Genomic DNA, 25,975 nt, shown 5'->3' with positions numbered 1-25,975 from the left:
TTTTGTGAAACTCGCCTAGATGGAGTTATAGCCGTGCGAAGATTCTGACACCACTAACAGAAAAATGATAAAGGGAAACTCATAATTTTGTCAATATTTTTAATCAACTTGGGATCTAGAGATTGGCGGCTGAGCTATGCTATGCTTCAAGTCTCTAAATTCAAGAAAACTTGAAGATGAAGAGAGAATTCCATAGCATTTTTGTTTCCACCGTTGAAATTCCATAACTAGTGAGAACTGGCATGAAATGAATCCACTGTATAACAGAAAAATTATGAAGGAATATATATATGCAAGGACGGATTTAGTGTGTTATGCAGGTTCAACTGAAAATGATAAAGGAATATATAATGGCGATTCAGATTATATACTCCAAAAATATGTTGCATTTTGTTTAAGAACAAGGAGAGCACTACCATTTATAAGGGATCACCCAATAATATTAGTACAATCAAATTACTCTCACTTAGCTTGATATGCCCCTTTTACTTCTCAAAGCACTCCAGCGTTGGATGAAGCTAGAGAACGAACTCTTATGCTAACAAAATAAAAGAAAATTTAACCAGGTAATATTCTCGAATAAAGAAATAGCTACTAGTATGCTGAGCTAAATGTTATTGTTAATTTCATTCTGCCTTACTTTGGGAACCTAATGAAGAATAAGAGAATATTAACTGGTTATCAAAAAGAAGAGAAACGCATCGGCTAATTGAAATGAAAATTGTCTAGTCTTTACATGTGATAATAGTATCTTAGTTCCAACTCGATATTTCTGGTGTATCTGCCTTGTTTTCCCAAAAATTAAGCAATCTTCACAAATGTGAGAACAAGAGCTGCTTCATATGATTCTCATGTAGGATTTGTTAGGATCGAGAACTCGGGTAGTGCGGAATTTAGCCAAACAACGGTATAATGACAATAACAAAGACAATGAAAGTTGATAACAACGGCAATTAAAGAAGATAAAGAAGACACCAATTTAACGTGGTTCGGTCAGTGTGACCTACGTCCACAAGCGGAGAGGAGCAATTTCACTATAACAATAAGAGTACAAAAGAGAGTACAAAATTAGAGTAAACACTTTAATTAATCCAAAATACCCTAAGAGAATAACCTCACAAGATCACTCCAAAAAAAGGGTTCACACAAGTGTTTCCCAATACTAACTCTCATACAAAACACTCTTAATAAAGGAAGAAAGGAAGAAATAAGAAATGAAGACTCAAGTCTTGTTGGTGTGTGTAAAATGAACTAATGGCCTTCCCTTTTATAGGCAAAAAAGTTTTGGCCTCTTAGGTGTAAAAGAAGATATACAACTTGTGCAAATGATGTCTACCGCAAAATAAAATATTTTTGGGTCCCAAAGAATATTGTCAACAAAGTCTACACTTTGCAAAGATATTTATGCTTATATGAGATGGAGTCCATTAGCCAAAATATTGGTCATATTACAGGATTCATAAAGGTGTCACATTTCAAGGTTAATAAGTGTTCTCATGCATGACAAGTATTTGATGAGCATGAATAATATTTATAAGAATTATTCAGTTTATTATATCTTGATAATTTAAAGAACTTTTAGGTTATTAATCTAATCTATAGGAGCAAGTAATCACCTTATCTTTTAGATTATTAATCACTTTTTATGATTACTATCAATGCCAGACCTGCTTAATTGTTTGGATTTTACTTGTCAGTTGTTTGGATAGTCTTGCTTAGAAGCCCAAGTAGTAGAGCACGCCCGTGCAAAATATATACATTGGCCCAATATCTAGACAGACTGACAAAAAATAAATTTTGTTATGGACTCTCACCTTGGTCAAGAGTCGAGGTAACATGTGTAAGGAAATGGATACTACTACAAACAGTAATATAGAGCTAGTTATTTCTCCTGGGAATAGTTAATTGTTCTTCCACTTAAGTTTTCCCTTCACTTTCTTGCCAAACGTTAAGTTGATTTAGAGCTAATTTGTGAAGAGGAAGCCCGAACATATTGTAAAAATAGCAAGGGCTAACTAGTTTTCGAATTGGTAATTTAAAAATAGCCAGCGTTTGCAAAGTTATTGAAAAATAGTCACTATTTTGTCGTAACACGGACCGGTCCAGCATAATATACTAGAGATTGGTGCACCTATGTATGAACTTCCATCATATTATGCTGGAGCGGTATATTATACTGGAACTCCAATATAATATGCTGGAATTCCAGTATATTATACTGGAACTTCAGTATATTATGATGGAATATTTTCCAAATTTTGAACAGTGTTTTCGTTCAGATTTATCTTTACATGAAAAGTGGCTAAATTTCTATTACTTTTGAAACTGTGACTATTTTTTAATTATCACTTATAAATCTGATTATTTTTGAATTTCTCCCGAACATATTCCAAAGCATAAGTTGGCCCATTTACCTAATTCCCCGAGACTCAAAAATTGACCAATGCCAAGCCCATACAAAGGTACCGACTAATTACAGCTTGGAAAGTATTGGGAAAATGACATTGTATAGTCACTCTCAAAATGACATTATATATATATTATGTATGTTATATATAAAAATTATGCAAATTTTATACACTTTTTCAGCTACTGAATATAAATAGTTTCTAGCGCGGGGCTAGAAGTGATAATACCCCGAAAATATTCTCTCTCTTATATATCTCTATCTGTCTTTCCTTTTCTTTTTAATGGAAAAAGGCATAAGTTCCATAGCATTGATCTTATCATGACTTAGAAAGTTGGTTTGGTCCCTAAATCCTAACTTTGCCATGAAGCTTCATATTTCAATCAGTTAAAGGTCAAAGGTGTTTGGCCCCTTGGCATGGATGCTAATGCTATCCCCCATTTCCTTTTCATGAGTGTGTGTGTGTGTGTTGTTACCTAAAAAGTTGAATTCCTTTTCTTTTGATGCATGCTAACACATTCTTTGGGGGACCTCTTCTTTTACCAAATAATAAAAACCTGCCCATGATGCACACAAATGCCAGATATATATACTTTTTGTTTCAAACTTTTTTTTCTTTTAGAAAAAGAAGAGAATTACAAGTATTATCATATGTTTTCTCATTCCAATATGTACATACATATATGCATATAGTTTCTCAAGTTTGAGATGTTTAATTAATACGGTTCCGGTCCATATTATTTGTCTTTTAACATTTTGCACATCTTTTTGAGGAAGAGATTTAATAGTCTTAATCATAAGGATATTTAACTAATATACCATTTATCTCTCTTGAATCTCTCATTTAATTAACACTCCATTAATTAAAATCAAAGATAAATCTGTGAAAACGTAGTACATACATTTGATTTTTCTAAAAGGATTGTCCAATATTTTTTAAATAATTTAATTTGCCAAAACGAATAATATTTGGAACCTAAATGAGTACCTTAAAAGAAATAAGTGTATTTTTTGAATAATGCATGTAATTACGAAGTAGAAGAATAGAGATTTCTTGGTTCCTTCATACATTGAATTGGGTGTTTTGCTGATCTTTTTTGTTGTTTGGATTTACCAATTACCATGTGTTGTTTTCTTAGCCAGTAGTTTTTAACCATTGTATCAAATTATATTCTATTTTTCCCATACACAATGCTAGTGCTTTGTGTTGGATCCTGAACTCCATAATTGAAAAAAGCAAAGGTTAAATAATCTCCTTTGACCTCCCAAAATGCAAAGAACCACGCCAACCAAGAAGCTTGAGGCACCATCACCAATTCACCACTATGGCCACCTAAATGGGCAGCTCTTCTATCAACAATAAAATAAAAAAAAATACATACAAAGAATATATAGCTTGCTTTTTCTTATTTTTCTTTTTTCCCCCTTAATGTGAAGTCGCCAATATAGAAGAGTGAGTAGAGGATATTTAAAATAAGCTTTAGGGGGGGGGGGGGGGGGGGATGAAGTAAAAATATATTTATGTGAAGGTTTTATTTGAAATTTCAAGAATTTGAGAGAGGGGTGTTTCCTTGAGGCTTGTTTTTGCGCTTTTAACACATTTAGTTGCTTGGCAATAAGTATTTACATTAATATATATATATATATATATATATATATATATATATATATATATATATATGCTCTCCGGGTAGGGGTGTTGAGTTGTGTACGTCTTACCCTTCCCTGACCCCACTTGTGAGAATCCACGGGATTTGTTGTTGTTGTTGAGCGGGCGACTATCTAAGTTAATTTCTTTTATTTTTCTTTTCCCCTCAAATGAAATATCATGTAAAAAAATTTTAATCTATGATATCAGATTTCGATGAAAATAACTCCCTCTATCAAATCAAATATAAGTGATAATCTTTCTTGGTTTAGGGAAGGATGATCTCCATTCAAAGTGCAGTCGAGCCAAAATATTAAATTATTATTTTATTTGTCTTAAATTTTGATGAACATATAATTCAATAGATATACCGAAAGAGGGTAGCATATACTTCTTGAAGTAGTCGAGTTATGCTTAATTGATTGATCTGAACACTATTGTCATAAATAAAGAAACTTGTATACGGTCAAAATCGAGCTTGCCCTTCGTATGACTAATCGAGACTGGAACATAATAGGTTAAGGTTCTAACTCGTGTAATATCGAATCATGAGGCGAGGTTTGAGTGTCGAGCTCGTGACCTAGAGACCGATCGAGATCGAGATCGTCCAAGATCGAGACCGAGCAAGATAGAGATCGAGCGAGACCGAGGGAAGTTTATCGAGCCAAAAAACATAAAGTCGTAGTATCCGCAATTGGGCGAGAATCACAGCAGAAATCCCGGTGCATATCAAGGAGAGGACAATTAATTAACCTATCATGAGATCCCTTACTGTATTTAGAATTATATCAAGAGTAAGACTCTCCTATTATATAAAGGGGATCTAATCATTTGAAGAAGGGTATTAGATTTTACGCAATAAAAAAATAATATAATGTCTTTCTTCTGGTTTTCAATATTTGTGTTACACCTCACAGTATTACGACAATGTTACACCCCGTAGTAGTATACGTTGGAATTGTCGTAAGATAATTGACATCAGTTCAAGGACAAGATTATTTTGAGGTTATAAGTATTATGTGCTACATTTCGCGTTTTCGTACGTTAAAGTTTCGTCGTAAGTTAATCGACGTAGATTCGGGAATGAGATTTTTTTGAAGTAATAAGCATTTATGCTATTTATAACAGGCGATAAGTAAGTGTCGTGAAGGTTAGAGGGTAAACGAATCAAAGAAAATGAGTTTCGTTGAAGGTTATCAATTTGGGATAAAATACGGTCCGAACTATAATACCCGATATTTATGGACTAGTGTCATACAAGGTACCACTTGACCATGATAGTCGATCACGCCCAACTATGCCTTATAAAAAGTACTAAGTGGTCGTTGCAAATTAATCTGGTTTACAAGTCCGGAGTCGAATCCCACAGAGAACTAAGGCTCAGCTACAGTTGTTCAATATCGCTAAAAAATACAAGTCCAAATAATTTCCTAATTATAAAGATTATAATATTTATTTTTATCTAATTAACTAACAAATACTATAAAGCAGTAAAATTATCAACTAACAAGGATGAAATTTAGACAAGACTAAGGAGGTCTAGAGTTATGATTTTCTCAATTGTCGGAATCCTTCCCGCTATGCCTTTTATAATTTCGCGTAAGTTTTCTCTACCAATCATGAGCGCTTTGAGTGTCGTAACTCTCTCTCCCGAGTAATTACCACAATTTACTAGACATATTCTCCCGAATTACGCTAGCTGACATTAAATACAGCTCACTTGGATCGCATCAAATTTTCGTTATCCCTAATCCCACCTTTAAACCCTCTGTATTTATCCCTCATATACATTAGGAGTGATGTTGTTCAATAATTACCTAAATATGCACTCTTTCCCGAGATGCACACTAAATAGGCACAGCCGATTGAGATCTCTTCAACCAACTACAATATAAATATAGTTGAACAAATAGAGAAATCCAACGGCTCAATTACATAAAACCATAACAAGAATTTATCCTACAAAAGGTTCTATCAAAACTCTAGATAACAAATTAGCTATTCATAATAGTATGCGTAATTACAATACTAGAATTCATAACCAATAATGAAAATAGGAAGAAGGAAGTGAAAAACTCGTAGAAGAATTCCCCGCCTTGCTCCTAGTGTGTTCTTGCCTCCTTAGGTCAAATCCGTGTCCAAATCTCTAATGTCGGTCTCTCGCTGTCCAATTTTCCTCAAAAGTGGAATTTTAAGGTCTATTTATATGTGTAGGAAAAGACCTAAATGTGTATGTCAAGTCCTAGTCAAACCAGGAGACGAAATAAGTTTTCAAAACTCGGAATGTGCACGCCCAGACCTAGCCTCGCGAGGCATTACGCTTGGTGGACCTCGCCCCAGGCATGGCGTCGCCAAGTATATAGCCTGCTTGAGCTCGCCTCTACCTCGCCTCGCCAGCTCCTACGCGAGCTAAAGGCCTGGCGTCGCCAGGTATAAATCCTGCTATAAGCCTGGCTGCGCCAGCTTTCTCCTTTTCACTGTTCTCGAGCACGCTTTCAACGTTTAATTATCCCTTTTACTCTACTTTCATCTCCAATTCACCTACATATAAAATAGACTCTATTACGTGGAAATAAATTATAATTTATCATTAAAGTATATAAAATACAAGGCAAATAATGTACGAAATTATGGAATTATAGCCACACATCAATACTCCACACTTAAACATTGTTCGTCCTCGAGCAATTAAACTACACTTATAGACACAACTTCTTTTTTTAAGCTATTCCCTTAACTCATTACAGTAAGAATGTTTAAAATAGTCTAAGCACTAAGGTGTAACATCTTCACCTCAAGATTTGACTCGCGAGTACCATGCATTATTCACAATTCACTCACTTACTCTAACATGGAGGTCAATGACATTACATTTCCTTCATGAATCACGTTCCCTCACACAACAAAAGAGAGTAGTTCCATACAAAAAAATTTAAGAACACTTAGGAACTAAATATAGAAAGAATCCACTCACTCTCAGAAATAGCATTCATATGCCACAAAAGATGCACCATAGGCTTGCCCATAGTCTACTACTCTACTAATCGAGCTCATTCAGTCTAGGATCAAGTAGGACTTTATTTGGTTGTAATGTAGGCTACGGGTCGGGTAGGATATATTTGGATATAAAAGTGACAATATCTCCCTAAGCACTTTAATACATATACTTTAACATTCAAGCCCACACTTATGTCAAACCAAAACTCCACCTTCACATCAATGTATATTACCCCATACTTCTTTAAGCACAATTACATCAAAAGCCACCACCATCAAGGAATATTCTTCACGACAATACAACTATTTTTTTTTCTTTCTTTTTCAATTCAAGTGGATTTTATTTTATTTTTTAACACATTGCACCTTTCTCCTTATTTCATTGGTTCCACTCAAAAACCAAACCAACTACCCCACACTTTAATTTTTACAAAGTTCATAACAATTCAAGTGCTCATGAGAGGTGAAAAGGTTCAAATAGATGGTTAATTCAAACAATTGGGTAAGGCTTGTAGTGTGGTTGCCAAAGAAACAGGATTACAGGCTCAAAGGGGTTAACTATGATACATAACAATTAGGCGGGTAAAATATACATATCTGGCTCAACAAAAAAATGCCTATATCACTTTCAAGACTGAACAAAACTACTATTTCGCTTTGCAAACATACGGGGCAAGTTCTAGACATCAAATGCAATGCACAGAATAACACACAAAACTCACACCTACATGGCACATAACTCACTCAGGATTGGATTCAGCAAGACACTCTAGTCAAAGCAGTTAAGCAAATTTAAAAATCTACAGTTTAAGGTACTTATATTAGAGTCAACAACTGAGCCTAAGCGTTACAACCAGAGTACTAACTATTCTCAAGGCATAACAAAGTTAAGAGATATCGATGCAATTCAATTCATCTCACACTCGCTCCTACTCCTAAAAAAATTCAAACTAACTACACCCGGTTTAAATAAAACCCTTGAAAAAGAACCACGACACAAAAAAAAAACAAGGGGGAATTACTACACTACCTACAAAGAATTTTTTTTTTTTAAGACTTAGATCCCTCAATAAAAAATAATAATTAATTAAACTAACACAACTAAAATAACATAGAAAGTCACCCAGACAATCTCCTCACCCCACACTTAAAATTGTGCATTGTCCCCAATGCACATCATAATTAATAAGAGGGTAAAAGAAACTCCTTGGTAGGCCAAAGGTCGAAGCACTAGCAGCTCATGGGGTACTCAGACTTCTCCCAGACCTGGTCCTTCGTGCGGGTACCTCACACTTAGTTCCAACCATCTGGTTTGTTGTTGCATCCTTCCAATAGCTTTTCTTTCCATGCTCCTAGAAAATAAAAAATTGACACTACAAACATAATACAATTAAAAGAAATAAATAAATAAATAAAGCAGTAAAGCTAGGTTGCCTCCCAACAAGCGCTTGATTTAATATCGCGGCACGACATGAACCGCTTTTTGCCTCCACCTCGAGACTATGAATTGAATCCCAAGTTTTGCTTCAAGCTTATGATTATGCTCTTGGGGTGGTACAAATTCTTGCAAGCCAAAAATTAGATAAAGTCTTATGCACTTTTTTGGCTCTCGACTGAGGAGTGTTACCTTGCCTAGATGGCCTTGAAATTTTTAAAATATAAGGCTCATCTGCCTCTTCATTTGACTCTTGCATTGGCTCATACAGATCAGTTTCCATTTTACCATCTGAACATAATTTAGAGAAGTGTTTGGAATGAGGTCCAATGCGCTCAAATATGTGAACTTCAAGATTGTCAACCTCCTCTACACCAATCACACTAGAGTCAACTAAATTTATATCTTCAACGTCCCTGGTTGACTCTAGTATTACTTCTTCACCATCGGCGTCCTCAAATTCTAGTTGGTTAGATTGTTGGTGTTCTACTCTGACCTCTTCCATTAGAACCTCAATTTCGGTATCTATTCCATGCTCTTCTTGGCTACTATCCCCAACACTAGCTTGTTGAGCATTAAATACTTCAACCAATTTACTCACTTGTGCCTCCAGGTTGTGAATAGTTTACTCTTGCCTTTCTATCTGCAACTGTCTTTTATTATTTTGTTCCATAAGGCACTTTAACATATCATTGATCTCTTTCAGGTTTTCATCCCTGGGTTCTTTATTCCTATTAACTTCACAAGAAAAAGAAAAACCATCAAAGTAAGGGGTTGGGAGAAAATAAGAAATATAAGCACAATCATGAAAGTGATCATCTTGACCACCATACATATCACACACATTCCACACATAAGATTGAGTTGGTGCACATAACTCGCTCTCGGGAATATTTTGATAATTTTGTCATGGTTGTTTTCCTCCATAATATGCATAAGGAGGATTAAAAGTAGAATTACCAACATCAAAACTCTCATAATTCCAAGATGCCATATTTTTAAAATCAACAAGTAAAACAAAAGTAAAAAAAAAATCAAATACAAAAAAAAAAGTTCAAACTTGAAACTTAGCAATACGTACACCTACAACTACACTGTTAGTCCCTCGGCAACGACGTCAAAATTTGATCACGCCCAACTATGTCTTATAAAAAGGATTAAGCGGTCGTTGTAAATATAATCTGATTTACAAGTCCGGAGTCGAATCCCACAGAGAACTAAGGCTCAACTACAATTGTTCAATATCGCTAAGAAACACAAGTCCAAACAATTTCCTAATTATAAAGATTATAATATTTATTTTTCTCTAATTAACTAACAAATACTATAAAGCAGTAAAATTATCAACTAAGAAGGATGAAATTTTAGACAAGACTAAGGAGGTCTAGAGTTATGATTTTCCCAATTGTCGGAATCCTTCCCGCTATGCCTTCTATAATTTCGCGTAAGTTTTCTCTACCGATCATGAGTGCTCTGAGTGTCGTAACTCTCTCCCGAATAATTATCACAATTTACTAGACATATTCTCCCGAATTATGCTAGCTGGCATTAAGTACGTCTCACTCGGATCGCACCAAGGTTTCGTTATCCCTAATCCCACTTTTAAACCCTCTGTATTTATCCCTCATATACGTTAGGAGTGATGTTGCTCAACAATTATCTAAATATGCACTCTCTCCCGATTTATACATACTAAATAGGCTCAGTCGATTGAGAGCTCTTCAACCAACCACAATATAAACGTAGTTGAACAAATAGAAAAATCCAACGGTTCAATTATATAAAACCATAACAAGAATTTATCCTACAAAAGGTTCTATCAAAACTCGTGATAACAAATTAGCTATTCATAATAGTATGCATAACTATAATACTAGAATTCATAACCAATAATGAAAATAGGAAGAAGGAAGTGAAAAACTCGTAGAAGAATTCCCTGCCTTGCTCCTAGTGTGTTCTTGCCTCCTTAGGTCAAATCCCTGTCCAAATATCTAATGTCGGTCTCTCGCTGTCCAGTTTTCCTCAAAAGTGGATTTTTTAGGTTTATTTATATGTGTAGGAAAAGACCTAAACGTGTATGCCAAGTCCTAGTCAAACCAGGAGACGAAATAAGTCTTCAAAACTCGGAATGTGCATGCCCAGACCTGGCCTCGCGAGGCATAACGCTTGGTGGACCTCGCCCCAGGCTTGGCGTCGCCAAGTATACAGCCTGCTTGAGCTTGCCTCTGCCTCCCCTCGTCAGCTTCTACCCGAGCTAAAGGCCTGGCGTCGCCAGGTATAAAGCCTGCTATAGGCCTGGCTTCGCCAGCTTTCTCCTTTTCACTGTTCTCGAGCACGCTTTCAACGTTTAATTATCTCTTTTGCTCTACATTCATCTCCAATTCACCTACCCATAAAATAAGCTCCATTACACGTAAATAAAGTGTAATTTATCATTAAATCATATAAAATGCAAGGCAAATAATGTACGAAACTATGGAATTATAGCCACACAAGAATAGTAAGGTATATAAAGTGTGTTAAAGGTGAGTAGTATTTTAAGTAATTTGAGATAATTCTTAATTATATAGATAATTAGTTAATTATAAATTTTTGGTGGGAGATTAACAATGTAATTGGAAATTATGGATATGGATGAGCCTAAAAGGCCTCCCACGTGGCAGCAAGTGAAAAGATATTCAAAATCTAATGGTGACTCTTTGGTTTATGAGATAGGTGGCATAATTTGAGAATTCTTTGGGCAAGACTAAGTCACAAAGTGGGGCCTACAACCTATAACTTCAAGATGTCTTCTTATCTTGTTAAAAGTATGATGCTATGATTTGCTAATTATTGGAGGAATTTTCAAAAATGAGTTCAAAGGAAACTTCATAACGCTACAGCAACATGTGATAAAATTTTAAGAGAGCACGATACAATCTTTCTCAAGAATATCATACGGATTTTTCCCTACTTCGATCCGCCGTTACATGTTTTTTCGCAATTGACGTGTGTTAGAGGGATTGTCAAGAGAATCGGCTCAGGTATGTTAAGGCTATCCCTTCTTACTTTTTGGCATGATTCATACGATACAAACGAAACGAGTAAACGCACATCTTTCATAAATGACTGTATTCGTAGAAGTACTAGGGGTGTCTATGTTCTTGATTCCCTGTGTGAATTATTATTATATTTTCTGTTCATGGGTCTCAGAAAAATATGTAGTTGATAAAGATTATCCGAAGGAATATTGATCCTATGACATTCCGAAAAATCTTATTAACGCATTTCTTATGCATTTCATTCATTTATACATGTACATTGATCCATGACCAGATGACGTTATATACGCATATATTATATGTATATGGGAGATGGGAAAAGTTTACGGTATTATATACACACCACCACCTGATCAGCTGGTATATGTTGATAATTTTTCCCAGAGTGGCCAAGATGATATGATGGGATGCCCTTAGAAGATTGATGATGTTATGTACGTATATACCTATACATGGTATGATATTTATACGCATATGCATGATATTATAAATATGAAATGATTCACAGAGTTATTCAGACTTACATGTTGAGTCTTTTACTACATATGTCTCCCATGTCTTTTATTTACTGATTTTCATTCCTTACATACTCGATACCTTATTTGTACTGACGTCCCTTTTGCCTGGGGACATTGCGTTTCATGCCCGCAGGTCCCGATAGACAGGTTGAGAGTCCTCCAAGTAGACTATCAACTCAGCTGAAGGTGTTGGTGCGCTCCATTTACTCCGGAGTTGCTTATTTGATCAGTATGATTTGGACATGTATTGATTGGTATGGCGGGGTCCTGTCCCGACCTTTATGGTATTTATCACTATTAGAGGCTTGTAGACAGATGTCATGTATATGGATACTTGTATGGCCTTGTCGGCCTATGTTTTGAGTACATAAAGGATCGTGTCGGCCTTATAGGCCCATATGTCATATGTATAAGTAGGTACATCATGTTGGGTCATCTTATGTCGAGTATTTCCTCGTGTTTTATTCTAGTTATCTCACGACATCCTTTTCCAACTCATTTAACTATGATAGTATGATACGAAATATACGTTACGTTGGTACTCGGTTGAGTAAAGTACCGGGTGCCTGTCGAGGCCTATCGATTTGGGTCGTGACAATCTGGTTACTTTGTTCTTGTATCAGTTTATTCTTCACTTGGTTTGAGGGTGATCAAACTTGAGGGCCAAGGCTAGTTGATTCATTTGGTTTGCATTTATTTCTTTTGCAGTTAATTTCAATATATATATTCTCAATTTGTGTCAAGTTATATCAAGTATCCTTAAAACCGCGTATAAATTTAATTGTTATCCGTTTTATGGGTAAACAGTTTGGCGCCCACCGTGAGGCTAAGGATAATAATAATTGTCTGGTACTAACCCTCGTAACATACACTATTTTATACTTGTTCTTGTGAGTATCTTTGATTCCAGGATCAACATGTCGAACTCTCAGGAAGCATCCGTACACGTGGACAATGACTTCAGTCACCATGTGAAAATGACAACATAGCACCAGAGAACGGCATACCTCCAAATGGCTTGAATGGAGTTCTGACAGTAGATCCGATCGATGTCAGCTCGCATGTAGCCATTAACGCAACATCGATCCCGATAATAACATCCGCAGGGATGTTCGATCGGCCGCTCAGAGCACACATGGCGATGAAGAAGGCGGAATCATCATTCAAATGATCTTCGAGATGTTGCAGGCTTAACAAGCCGCAATAGAACAGATCCGAAACTAGAACCATGCACCAAGGAGAATCGAGCCCAAGCCGTCCCAGGAAGTTATTCACAGGGTCGAATCGATGTCAAGGAAATCAAACGGAAATGAATCGGGGACCGATCCCGCAATCATGAAGATGCTTGAGGAACTAACGAAGCAAGTTGAATCGGGGGAAAAGAAGATCGAAGCAAACGACAAAAAGATGAAAATTTATAATTTCAGGGTTGATCATATCCCGGAGGCACCATCAATATTGAAGGGTTTGGATTCCAAAAAGTTCGTACAGAATCCCCCCCTCCCGAGCGCGGCTCCCAAACCGATCCCCAAGAAGAACCGCAACATGTTATTCACATGATTGTCGGAGGGGTCGATATTCCCAAGGGCCGGTGTTAAAACGCACCAAGGTGTCGATGACAAGGGAGAAGCGAACTCGGGATTACATACGAGAAGGAACCTTGTCCTTCAACGACGAGGACGCAAAAGGGATCATGCAGCCCCATAACGATGCACATGTAATATCTGCACTCATGAATAAGACTCAAACGTGTGTTAATTGATTCATGTAGTTCGGCCAACATCATTCGGTCGAGGGTCGTAGAATAACTCAATATATATATATATATAATATATATACACCCTCAATTTGTACCAAGTTATATTGCGTATCCTTAAAACCGCGTATAAATTTTGTTGTTATCCGTTTTTCGGGTAAACAAAACTAAAAATGGAATGGATCAACTCAAAAATTCAAGATGCGTGAAATTAAGTAGTCATTTGTTATTTGTATTGTCAGAAGCTTCACGGGTTTTATCCCCCACCCCACCCCCACCCAGCACCCAGCACCAGAAAACACGATAACTGATCGTAGCTACCTATGAACAAGGAGATGTGTCATCAGGTGCTATTTTTCTTTCCCAAGAAAAAAGAAATTGCAAATAAAAAATACTCTCTAAATATTGTTATTAGTAAGAAGTACATGGAAAGCACATCTAAATTTGACCTAGTCTAGTTTGGATCTCAAGACTTATATGCCAATATGTCAATTACCAAGGACAATGAAAACTTTGTGCCACTCATAAAATAACATATACGTAGTAGATCAAAAGAATCCCAAGGATTCTTTCATTTAATATGCCAGAAGATTTTTGTTTTATTTTACTTCTTCGTATATTCTAATCATCGGATGAATAATATATTATCCTAGTTGTTTGGATATGCCTCTGATTTAATTTTAGAAAAAGAAAATCCATATAACAACTAACAAACAATTGTTTTATATGGATAGCCTTTTTAGTTTAATTTCTTCTAGAGAAAATAATTTCTAATAGGGCTGTTGATCTAACAAAGCAGGTTGATTTTATATTTTTTTTTCGGGTACAAAATGTAAATAATTTTTGACGGAGACAAAAAGTAATGATACCTATTTAAAATTTAGATCTTTTTGGATTATTCATAGCCGAGAAAAGAATACTTAAAGAATTCATCTTATAATCATTTATAGAATACGTCTTGGAAAGACATCTCCTAATTAAAACGGCGATATTAGAATCTTATGCTTCTAGAGTTTATTACAAATTTGGCCACTAGCCCTTATTTTTCACTATATATGTAGTTACTATAACAAAGAGTTGGTAGCATGTAGTCCCTTCTTTGTTTTTAAGGGCCGAATGTTACTACTCATTATCTGCCAGTTGGCCTTTTTGTAATAGTTTCTTGACATTTTCAGCTGGCCTGAATTATCATGAATTAGTTACTCCACGGGAAATACTACAGTATATTCATATTATTTATCTTTTAAGATTTTTTCTATCATTTAAAAAAGATATTCAATATCATAGCTATAAAAGTCAAATTATCATTTATTTCTCTCTCAAACGTCTCAGATACTCCATTAAACAAAGTAGTTGGGTGAATTTGAAGAGAAAAAAAACATCTAATGTTTAAAATATCAAATATTTTGGAAGAAACTCAATTTACCAAAACGGAAAATAACATGGACTGGGATAGAAACATACTCCTATAATTAACCTTAAAGAAAAAAAATTAAAAATTAAAAAATAAGAGTATCATGTTATACAAAATACACTTCTCAATTATCTATCATCATAAGGTTGAAAATCGTATTCACGGTTAAGAGGTGGAAGGCGGAAGGTCATCATAAATTAATGACGGTGAAATCTCAAAGTTTCGATGGGAACATGAATTGATTCAAGTATTTTTAAAGTGCAACAGTAAAAGGAAAGTGTCATTAGCTTTTTTCACACGTTGGAACCTACGTGAAGTGTGGTTGAGCCAAAAATTTTATTGGAAAAATCAAACTATAAAGAAATAAATATACTAGAAAAAGTCAAAAAGATTCAATATATATAGTTTATAAAATAATTATTTAATTATTCAATATAATTTTTCGACGCCAAAAGGTTTTAACAGTAGGATGATGATTTCATATCCTACCGAAAAAGGGTCCAAATGGCCTAATGTTAAGTGATTACTGCCCTTTTTATCCAACACAACGATGTTGAAATTTGAAGCTTAGATAGTCTTCAATACGTGGCTTTGTAACTTTCACCAAATCTCAGTGATATAAATATGGTAAGTAGCCCAGTGGCCGTCTCCATTAACAAGCATCCAAGCTAGAGCAGCTATATATGTTAGACCAAATGGAATATGACACAATATTGACATTTCTATTTGGTACAGAACCAAACATGAAAGGGAAATTTTGGAGGACTAGATTCAAGGCTTTATTTCATCTTGTTAGTGGTTTTGTTATTGCTGGTCGAACGTGAATATTCCATAAGTGTTTGGGCATCTAAAACGGCCACTGGAAATACATTAATTTTTGAAAAAAATTCTTATCGTTGTGCCGTTGCTCCCTCTGGAAGATATATAAATCCTTGAATTATAAATTTATTTTTCAGTATCTTAGCTTTTCATAGTTGTTTTGCTTGGATAATTTGCTGTTAGCCACTTCAAAAAGGTAGGAAAAAAGATGAATGTGAAATTGATGAGGAATGGTATGAGAGGATTAGAAAGGAAAAAGGATTACAAAGGAACCTAAATTGGACCACAACATGCCTAGCACATGAAAAGTCATGAGAGCTCCAAACCAAAAGTTATTTCCAATATGTTACTATGTTATACATTTTGAACAATTATATTGATTCATCATATTTTTTTCGTTTGTTGTTTTTCAATCGATCCTTGAACTAGAATATAAACTCTCAATTTGCTAAGGACCACATAGTTTATTAGAAAGTTAATTATAACATGCACCTAATTTGAACTTGCTCACTCACTGCTTAATCTTGAGCCCTGTGATAGCATTATGATCTATAAATATTCTTTAGCATCCACAGTTTGCAAGATATTCTTGTAAACTTGAACAGAAATACTCTTAAAAACTAATAATATATCTTTAAATACCATAACTATAACAATGCAGTACCTATTAAGTTCTACACACTAGCTAACAATGAATAAAATTTTAATACCATCAGATTAAGTTGACCTACAATAATATAAAACGACATGTTATACATATCCAATTAAATTTCATTTACAGTAAAAAATTATTTATGATCAGTATATGTATCGTAAGTTTTTTAATAATGCATAGTATAGTTGCCTCCAAAGCAAAGCAATCTCACTAACATACTTTGAAGAACCCATGCTTGTAGGGCATATATAGCATTGATTTGATTTGGATGTTTTGATCATTCATCAGAAAATATGTGTAACCCACAAGTACAAATTATATAGTGAGTATTGTAGGGTCAAAAGTACTTTAAATGAAGTATTTCCTATCAAAGTTAGGATCCCTCTCTACCAACATCCCATGTGATTAAAAAAAATTTTCCTCCAATCCCTCATGTCTCATGCTCATGCACTTATATATTCATTAGTATTCAACACTGGTCCTCTGCTAGATTCTCTAACAGCTACCTTTAAATTATTGTCCTCATGTGTTTAATAACAAAACTTATTCTCAAATGAAGGCAAATAATAAACTATACTAATTAATAACTTAAACAAATAGTGACCTTTACGGGTAATGGCGGAGCTAAGATTTTTAAAGACCGGTCAAAATATAAAGAACTCCGGAAAAAGCCAAGGGATGAATCAAGATAGTGTATATACATTAAAAATAATTCTATCTAAATACATAATGTAATTTTTTGAAGAAGGGATGTCAGTTTCCTTGAGTATATGTGGCTCCGCCACGATCTACACACAATAATTGGTAAATACTGCGTTCTTAGTGACGCTAAGAGAAAACGAATTTTCCTTTAAAAAGAAACAACTATTGATATAACCAAGTGTATTGCACAAAATGCATTGTCAATTTTTAGTGACATAACATCAGTTTGAAACATAATATAGGTTTCACAAGTATGTTATTCTTTACCCACCTTTATATTACCTTTTTGCTAATTTCAACTCCGGAGAAAGCTCTTTTGAGGAGAGAAAGATAAAAGTTTATAAAAGGCTTTTGAAAAGAACAAAACAAAAGGTTTATAGCTCAATCAGGTTGGGCTTATTTTGTTTGAAGGGGGAGCTATAGTGTTAGCTATGATTCGTGATAACTTTTGTCTGAACTCTATAAATGTATTAAGAAATTTATCAAATATTTATAAATATTTGAACGTAAATTCAATTATTATTGTATATTAACTTGAAGCCGTTATATGCATTCATAAACTTCAAATTCTAGATCTTTTTTGTCTATTTGTCCCTTCAAAGCTCCCACATAGCTCATATTTTGCCGAATATATGTACATATCTAGAGCCTGAAAATGAGAAGTTATCCTTCTAATATGGCTCGTTTGGTACGGGATAAAGAGACATTTAATTTCAGAATTAAATTTAATATTAGTTTATTTCACGTTTCGTTAGGATAAAATCGTAAATTTTATCCCTATAGAAGTTGAGATAATAATTTCGGAATAATTAATCCCGAAATAACTTATTTTTCAACCAAACGACGTCCAAGGAGTCTCCTTATAAGAAGGAGAGCAAAAATATAAAATCCCATTAGGAGTGTAGAGTAACAAAATTCCCAAAACATCTCTACTTGACCATCAAGTCAAAATACACTAGTTGGATTAGACGTATTAGTCGACCAAACATTTTCATCAAGTTTTATTCAAATTTGAGTTGATCAAGTAAAAATATTATGAAAAGATGCAAATTCCTACAATAGTCGTAATTAATTCACAAATTTCTATCCAGCTTTGACGAAAAATTGTAAATCGGCGTTCAATTTTCTGATTTTAATAGTAATTATCTGGTTTTTATATTTTAATTATAATTCTGCAATTAAACCCCCCATTACTCAAACCCGTAACCGTTTTCTCAATAATCGCCGCTCCCCCACCCCCCACCTGGGGGTCCTCTCTAACAGACGCGAATGCCACCCAACTCAACAAAACTGCTCAACAGCTTATATCACATTCACACACCCCCAACCCCACAAAACCACCCACCCTCTTTCTCCCCACCTCTGCTTCGCTCTTCTCTTCTCCATTAACAAATCTGTTCGGGGAGAATAAGTTGCAGAGTAAAAAAAATCTAGAGATAGAGAATATTGCTCTTCCTGTTTTCTCTCTCTATATATAGATATATAGATATCATCTTACCTATATATACACATATTCACCTTCAGATATAGCTATATTTTTGCACCTATAAATACACACACAAATATACATACACTCCCTTGGTACAGAGGTTTTGCGTGATAACAGATCTCGAGATTCGAACGGAGGAATTGCGCATTTTCTATTCGAGAAACTGTAAAAGAAATTCAACTTCGTTATTGCAATTTTTTTGCTTAGTACATATCGGCTCAGTTCTGTTACTTTGAACTGTTAGCATTTCCATTGACGGAGGTCTGCTGCTATCGGAGGAGTTGAATGTGATGCAAATATTGTAGAGAAGAGTTTTTTAGTTTCGGTATTATGGAGGATAGAGGAGGATCGTTCGTGGCGGTGAGGAGGATATCTCAAGGACTTGAAAGAGGCAATACTTGCCATTCAACTTCTGGTATATTCCTTTACCTAACAGTACAAACATTCGCTCATTTCTCTCTCTCTCTATCTCTCTATCTCTCTCTATCTCTCTGTTTTGTGGCCTCAAAATTTGTGTATTTCTATCTGTATGTATTACCGATTGGTCTCTATCTATGTCAGGAGTAAATTTATACTATTGAAGTTTTGGATCTGTGAATTGAAAAGTGAGTTGCATTCATGCCTACTTGCATTGATATTTGTGGTGAGTTTGCATCCGCTGCTTCCTCTTTTTTCCCTGAATTTTGGCGTGACGTGTCCTACCTTTTGGATAATCAGCAGATTCATGCATTTGTTATGAACAGATTGGTTTCATAGAGTTAATATGTGATTCACCAGTACTTAAGTCTACTGTAGATAAAGCTGCCCCTGCCCTGGAGCATATTTTGAACACGTCTGCATACCTTAAGAGGAAAACTCTTTCCGATTTAGCAACAGAATATGGTTGTGTAGAAGAAAAATATGTAGTATAATTAATCATTCAGGTGCTGAACCACGGCTATATTCAATATTTTAAAACCTTTCGGACATTTAGACAAGCTATATACCAAATTCTAGCTAGACCTTTGAAGCTAATTGCTATTCATCTGTGCGTAGCTCATTTTTAGAATTTTGGGTAACATAAAATGACGTGATATTGGCTTTTTCAGCTTTTCTGGAACCATTCATTCCATTTTATTGATTCTGAATGTAGGTTTATCAAATTGTACAACTAAATGTTTTTATAAACAATTGAAAATATTATTTGCCCCCGTATATTTGCCGGAAACAGTCTGCTAATATGCTGTTGATTGTATCCACGTAGCGTGATGAGTTGTTTCCCTTAGTGCTTAATTAAAAGTCTCATGTTTTTTATCAGATCAGATACTAGAAAGGATACTTATGTAATCATTGAATGACTAAGTCAAGCAGGAAGTGTCCTTTACAATTTCTACTGTGTTACTACAGCCCATGATGTTTAGGATGTATCATAGGAACACACAAAGCAAAAATATCATAAGAACACATTGTATGTTTATTTCCTTTATCATGCCATGTGCTATAATTTATCAATTGCATGATGTGATTCAGCTAATCCTTGTTGCTTAATTGTGTCATTGTTGAGTGTTGACAGTATACTGAGAATGACTAAAAATTTCTTGTCACATGTGAACATGTCTTTAGATAGAAGTTCTTCTCTATCTGGCATCTGTATCATCCTTGCTCCAGTCCCACTCATAATTGAAGCATGTCATCACTGAAAAATCTGGAATTCCCATTTTCTTTATACAATCATTTTATTTTGTTACAGCGGAGGTTGTGGCAGGATCAGCAGCGTGGCTTGGCAGAGGCCTTTCATGTGTTTGTGCTCAAAGGAGGGAGAGTGATGCTCGTCCGTCGTTTGATTTAACTCCAGCCCAGGTAATATGTTTGTGGAGCTTATATGAAGTTTAAATGTCCTGCTTGCTGAATGCTAAAATTGTCATAAAACACAATGTAGTAGTATGCATTTCAGATCTACTTGTTCTTTTCCTGTTGAACTTTTTGTATTTCTTGGAATGACTCTCAGAAGTCCTGTTATGTGAGTTCGTAGTTTGTATTTTTCAATTTTGTTCTTACTTTTGTTGTTGAGTTGGACAAATGTGTCATTTTGTGCATCCAGATATGTTGTGCTCTTTATTTCTAGTTATGCCATGTCTTAGGCACAAGTGTTTTGTCCAAATATTCCGGCTTTCTATTTTAATGAGATGGGCCACAACTCTCTAGTGGGTGTCTGGCTGTCCACGCTGTCAAATTTTCTTGTTTTTTTATTTCTAATGTCGTGCAAAAGAATAGCTTAGCCATGGTAAGGAAGTTTGGAATGTCTTTGACATATTGGATGCTACTGATGCTTTATCTCACTTTGTTAATGTCAGGAGGAATGTCTGCTAAGGCTACAAAGCCGTATAGATGTTGCATATGATAGTTCAATCCCTGAACACCAGGTACTTTCTGTGTAAGACATGTAAGTGTTTTGCAATAAGGTTATGAGGTGATATCTTTAAGACTTTAACATTTCATTCAGGTTGTTTCCCACATTCTCATTCCTCAACTTTTCTCTTTGTTTTTTACCTAAAGGAAGCTTTAAAAGCTTTATGGAAAGCTGCCTTTCCTGAGGAAGAACTTCGTGGTTTAATATCTGAACAGTGGAAAGAAATGGGCTGGCAAGGAAAAGATCCTTCTACTGACTTTAGGTACATCAGCACCTCACTCCGGCCAGAAAAAAAAAAGAAGATATTCTCGAGCTTATTCAACATCTTTCTGATTAATTTCCCGTTTCTGCCTATTGCAATCTTGGGTCGTTTTTAAGCTGTTTGATTGATTCTGTAGGGGTGGTGGATTTATATCGCTGGAGAATCTGTTATACTTTGCAAGGAACTTCCCGGTATGTCCTCTTTCCTCACTCTTTTGTGGGAGAAAGCCAAATTTTCTAAGCAAACATGTACTTACTTGTAAGAATGAGAACATTACTTGGAAAAGCTAATGTTTAGTGTTGAGATTTACTGTGATTTTGTGGCTATTGCAGACCCGACAGGTCTAGGTTTTTTTTCTAAGCAGCTCTTATGAATTTGCATCCTGAGATTGTAGCTATTCAGATTGTTGTGTTACACCTGAGTTACTTCACTACTTCTGCTGCACGTTTTTCTTTCCTTATGCACAGAAAAGATATGATTTTTAATTACTTGCTTAACCCTGAAAATCATGATAGTTGTTGGAGGGATGGGTTCCCTGATGTGTGGATGATCTCTGTATTCCTTTCTAGTGTTATACATGCAGGCACCTAGTCATTTCATGGTGATAGCAGCATATAAAATTTGTTGAAATAGCTGGAAAAAGTATTTCTGTCATTAATTATTTAGTGCTAACGGGTGAAATGTACAGTAATGGGATAAATTAGTCCGAATGCTTTATAAGTTGGTTGACCAAGAAGGTAAAAATGGCTTTACTGTTATGCATCTCTTTGTTTCTTGTAAAAGTGGATAACTTTTTGATAGCCAGATTATGAAATTGCTACTCTTCATGTGCTCTTTTACATTATTTGACATTTCAGATCCTTATTGGCTAACAATATTAGCAAATTGTAAGAAGTCTATGTGAAGCGATAGTCTAGTGGTAAGGACCTTTCTCCTCCAACCATTGGAGATTCGAGTCACCAATGGAGCGAGGTGGGAAAAGATCATGGTTGTGTTCCTGGGTCTTCGGGTTTTTTTTTTTTTTTTTTTGGTTGGGGGGGGGGGGGGGGGTACCCTCCCTAACTTTTGCTGGTTCATATATTTTGTTTGAAAGTTGTATATTTAAGGCCCTCAAATTAGCACAAAGCTATGCCTTCGACTTCAAATCTAACTTGGTAAATTATTTGTGATGTTGGATTGCCTGATATGATGCAGTTAGTTTATGTCATATTTATCATTTAATTTAGAAGTTAAGTGTTTATCAATTACTTTGCTCTATGGTAGACCTTGAAGATAAACACTTAATGGATGATAAGCATTCTTGCATAAGTCTATATGATAAACTTAAATAGATCTATCAGATACTTCTCAGAAAAGACTGAACCAAGACAGTGAGCTCACAGCTTAAGATGTTAACGAATTTCTGAAAATAATTCTGCCAAATTGCAAATTTTATTATCTTTGAACAACCGACTATGTGGATGTGAGGCCTTCAAAGTTGCACAATTAAATTAGAAATGTGGCCCTATAATTCTGGCATCCATGAAACAACAAAACTGGTTAGAGCTGCTCTGCAACTTTACATAATCTACTTCATTATATGTGAAATATTTGAGTGTGTCTATTATTAGTGATAACATGTGACTTTGTGCTACTCAATGTTGGTGAAAGATTCACGAAGGCGTGATGTTGCTTATGATCCTTTAAATCTAGCATTCATGAATAAAAGATACAACAATTTTGTCTACTGCACCAACAATTATTAAAAGAAAAAGCGCATTATCTTCTTGATATTATGTGAAATAATCGGAGTCTATCTACTGTGAATGACGGGTTCTTCAGAAGTAAGATAACTATATTTAGTGTGGAATGTAAAATATATCATATTTAACAGAAAATAAATATTTAAAATCTTTCGCACTTAGTTAAAATGCTTATGCGACACTCAAGCATTATAAAGTTCTAGATCCATCTATTTATTCTCTTTTCCTAATTTTATTTGCAGAAATCTTTCCAGGATCTTCTCCGAAAGCAGGAAGGTGATAGAGCAATTTGGGAATACCCATTCGCTGTTGCTGGTGTCAACATCACATTTATGCTTATCCAGATGCTCGATCTGGAAGCTTGTACGTGTACCATCTACTCTCTTTTATATGCTGAAAATTATTGAAGTCTTAACCAAAATTCCAGTATATATGCTTCTGAATTAGTCCATCTAACAAAAAAATGAGATATGAGTGTTGTTACAACCAGTTTCATGTTTGCCAAAAAGCAGTGTTCTAGGACTTGTGAATCTAAATACTTGTGAAACAGGAGTTGTTAGAATGCAGACTCTCTCATGCACAAGTATATATACAAACCAAATATACTTAATTTTCCCTGGAAGACTTGTTTCGAAATCACTTAGTTAATTGTGCTTTAACTCTGCAGTAAAACCCAGAAATCTGGTGGGAGCTACTTTCTTGAAGTTTCTTGCAGGTAAATTTTTTACAAGATGTGTCTCTTCTTTCAGGTGTTGCTTAACTACTGTTAATTTCTTTTTCATTTTGATGCATTCAGTTATTGTGTTTAGATGCGCCCTTTGTGTTCCTTTACTGATCTTCTGTGTTGAAAAATGAGAGTCGGTGAATTCCGGTTTAGTTCTTTAGAAATGTGAAGTTTAACTTGCACCTTTGCTCCTCTAAGCAAGATGTTTCCTTTTTGCAGAAAATGAGTCAGCTTTTGATCTTCTATATTGCATCACGTTTAAGTTGATGGATCATCAGTGGCTTGCCATGCGAGCATCATATATGGACTTCAATGTATGTACTTTTGGCTTCCTGATATTTAGTTAAGTGTTTGGAGTGTTCAAACTGTGCTTATGTCTTATCCAGTTCGTTTGCGTTTGAAAGAGTTTTCATGCCTCTTTCACTTAAATGTTTTTCTTAGTTGTTTCACTTTGGCTAATGTATCTTGATATCAAAGAAATGTGTATTCCTTGGCAACAGAGCATAGCTGCAATTCTACTTACTGTCGCTTTTGGTATGAAGCTCTGTAAGAATGTTTCTGTGTTCCATGTTTGTTAACTCTTGCTGTCAGCTGTCTGTATTATCTTATCTAGTTTACTTGTATTATCTTATCTAGTTGTTTACTTGTTTACTCTTCATACTACATTACTTCTTGTTAAGTAGGAGGCCCTGCATTCGTGATTTTATATAATGTAATTTGTTCTTGCAGACGGTCATGAAGGCTACTCGTCGTCAACTAGAAGAGGAGCTTCTGCAAGAAGACATAACACGGCTGGAAGATTTACCCTCATACAGCCTTCTTAGTCGATAGTGTTTGTAGTCGTGACATTTAAGAAAATGAAATGGCTTTTGTATGCAAGTTTTGAGGCATCTATTGGTTTTGTTCTTACATTAGTAGCTTTCGGTGGTGGGTGTTACTTTGTAGAAGTCAGCGGGGAGGAAATATGGGGATTTTACAGTGCCTGAACTTGGTAATGTAAGAGCAAGTACAACGTACCCTTGTGTCTTGAATTTGGTAAGGGGCAATACTGCTGAGTAGTCTCAATACTGGTGGTAGGAAATCGAAGAGTTGTCCTTCGACTACCTTTTTTGTTTAAGCAAATCGAAGGTGGTACCCGTCGATCAGCTCTGACAGAGACTTTAGACCAAGACGTACCTGTGTAAACTAACTGATCGGTGGATATTGGCATATCTTAAGCTTTAACGTGTGGCCTATGTTCATCTTATCTCGAATACCATTGAGTATAATTTATATTACCGCAATCATATGATTGAACGGTTCCAGTTGTTGCCCGCCAGCCCATTTGTGAAGTGATGGCGTAGTATATGAAACTTTAAAGGAAAAGGGAGAATCGGTCCCTTTCCCAAAATAGAGTTTAAACCAGCAAGCATTGAACTTGCAAACGGATGTGTCTGCACCTTTTGACAATCTTTGGATGATTTTGAAGTGTCAATACCTATTTGATTGAACTGGATTCCCCTACGATACGTCTATTATGCACCAAATTAGTCACCTTCGTTTTATCGAGAGGATTCAATTTGCAGAATTGGTAACGTGACAGCCACCTCCCGGTCTGGTGAAGAGAGAATGGAAGAGACTCTCAATAGGGCAAGCACAAAATACCTCGTTCGAGTCCCCGGACGAAGGTGAGACCAACCTTATTATGATTAGCGAAGTCCTTTCCAACTCCGTCGAATGGTTTCACTCCTCTTTTCCCCTTCTGTCAGTTCCTTGTCAGTCAGTCGACTCCCCTCCCTCAAAAGATTGTCGAACTTCACGGTTATTCATCCATATATGGGTAATCTCCGGCGGTCAGAGAAGAAAGGATCTCCATGAAAGCAGGAGGTCTTAAACATTAGTCTGTCTTCAAATGCGGGAAGGGTAGACATTCAGTTCGATGAGGGCAGGTTCCTACACATTAATTTTAATTGATTGATTGGGAAAGCTGGTTCCGTA

The 25,975-nt window shown here is 35.4% G+C and overlaps 1 protein-coding gene across 2 annotated transcripts; it reads left to right on the top strand.

Annotated features, from left to right (window-relative positions):
* The first annotated feature begins 18,707 nt into the window (after positions 1-18,707).
* Positions 18,708-25,244, top strand: LOC104114623 (uncharacterized). 2 transcript variants are annotated; one of them, XM_009625111.4, is made up of 10 exons: positions 18,755-19,296; positions 19,443-19,524; positions 20,611-20,720; positions 21,215-21,283; positions 21,417-21,532; positions 21,669-21,723; positions 23,517-23,637; positions 23,942-23,989; positions 24,218-24,312; positions 24,728-25,244. In XM_009625111.4, exons 2-10 carry the CDS (start codon positions 19,500-19,502, stop codon positions 24,827-24,829), a joined length of 741 nt encoding a protein of 246 aa, XP_009623406.1. In that variant the 5' UTR covers positions 18,755-19,296; positions 19,443-19,499; the 3' UTR covers positions 24,830-25,244. The 2 variants fall into 2 exon arrangements, with proteins under 2 accessions (XP_009623404.1, XP_009623406.1); XM_009625109.4 differs by lacking the exon at positions 19,443-19,524 and having other exon boundaries at positions 18,708-19,296.
* The last annotated feature ends 731 nt before the right edge of the window (positions 25,245-25,975 follow it).

The sequence above is a fragment of the Nicotiana tomentosiformis genome, chromosome 1 (assembly GCF_000390325.3).
Source record: "Nicotiana tomentosiformis chromosome 1, ASM39032v3, whole genome shotgun sequence".
Lineage (NCBI taxonomy): Eukaryota > Viridiplantae > Streptophyta > Magnoliopsida > Solanales > Solanaceae > Nicotiana > Nicotiana tomentosiformis.
The sequence above is the reverse complement of the archived record's forward strand: the minus strand, read 5'-3'. Positions and strand labels throughout refer to the sequence as shown.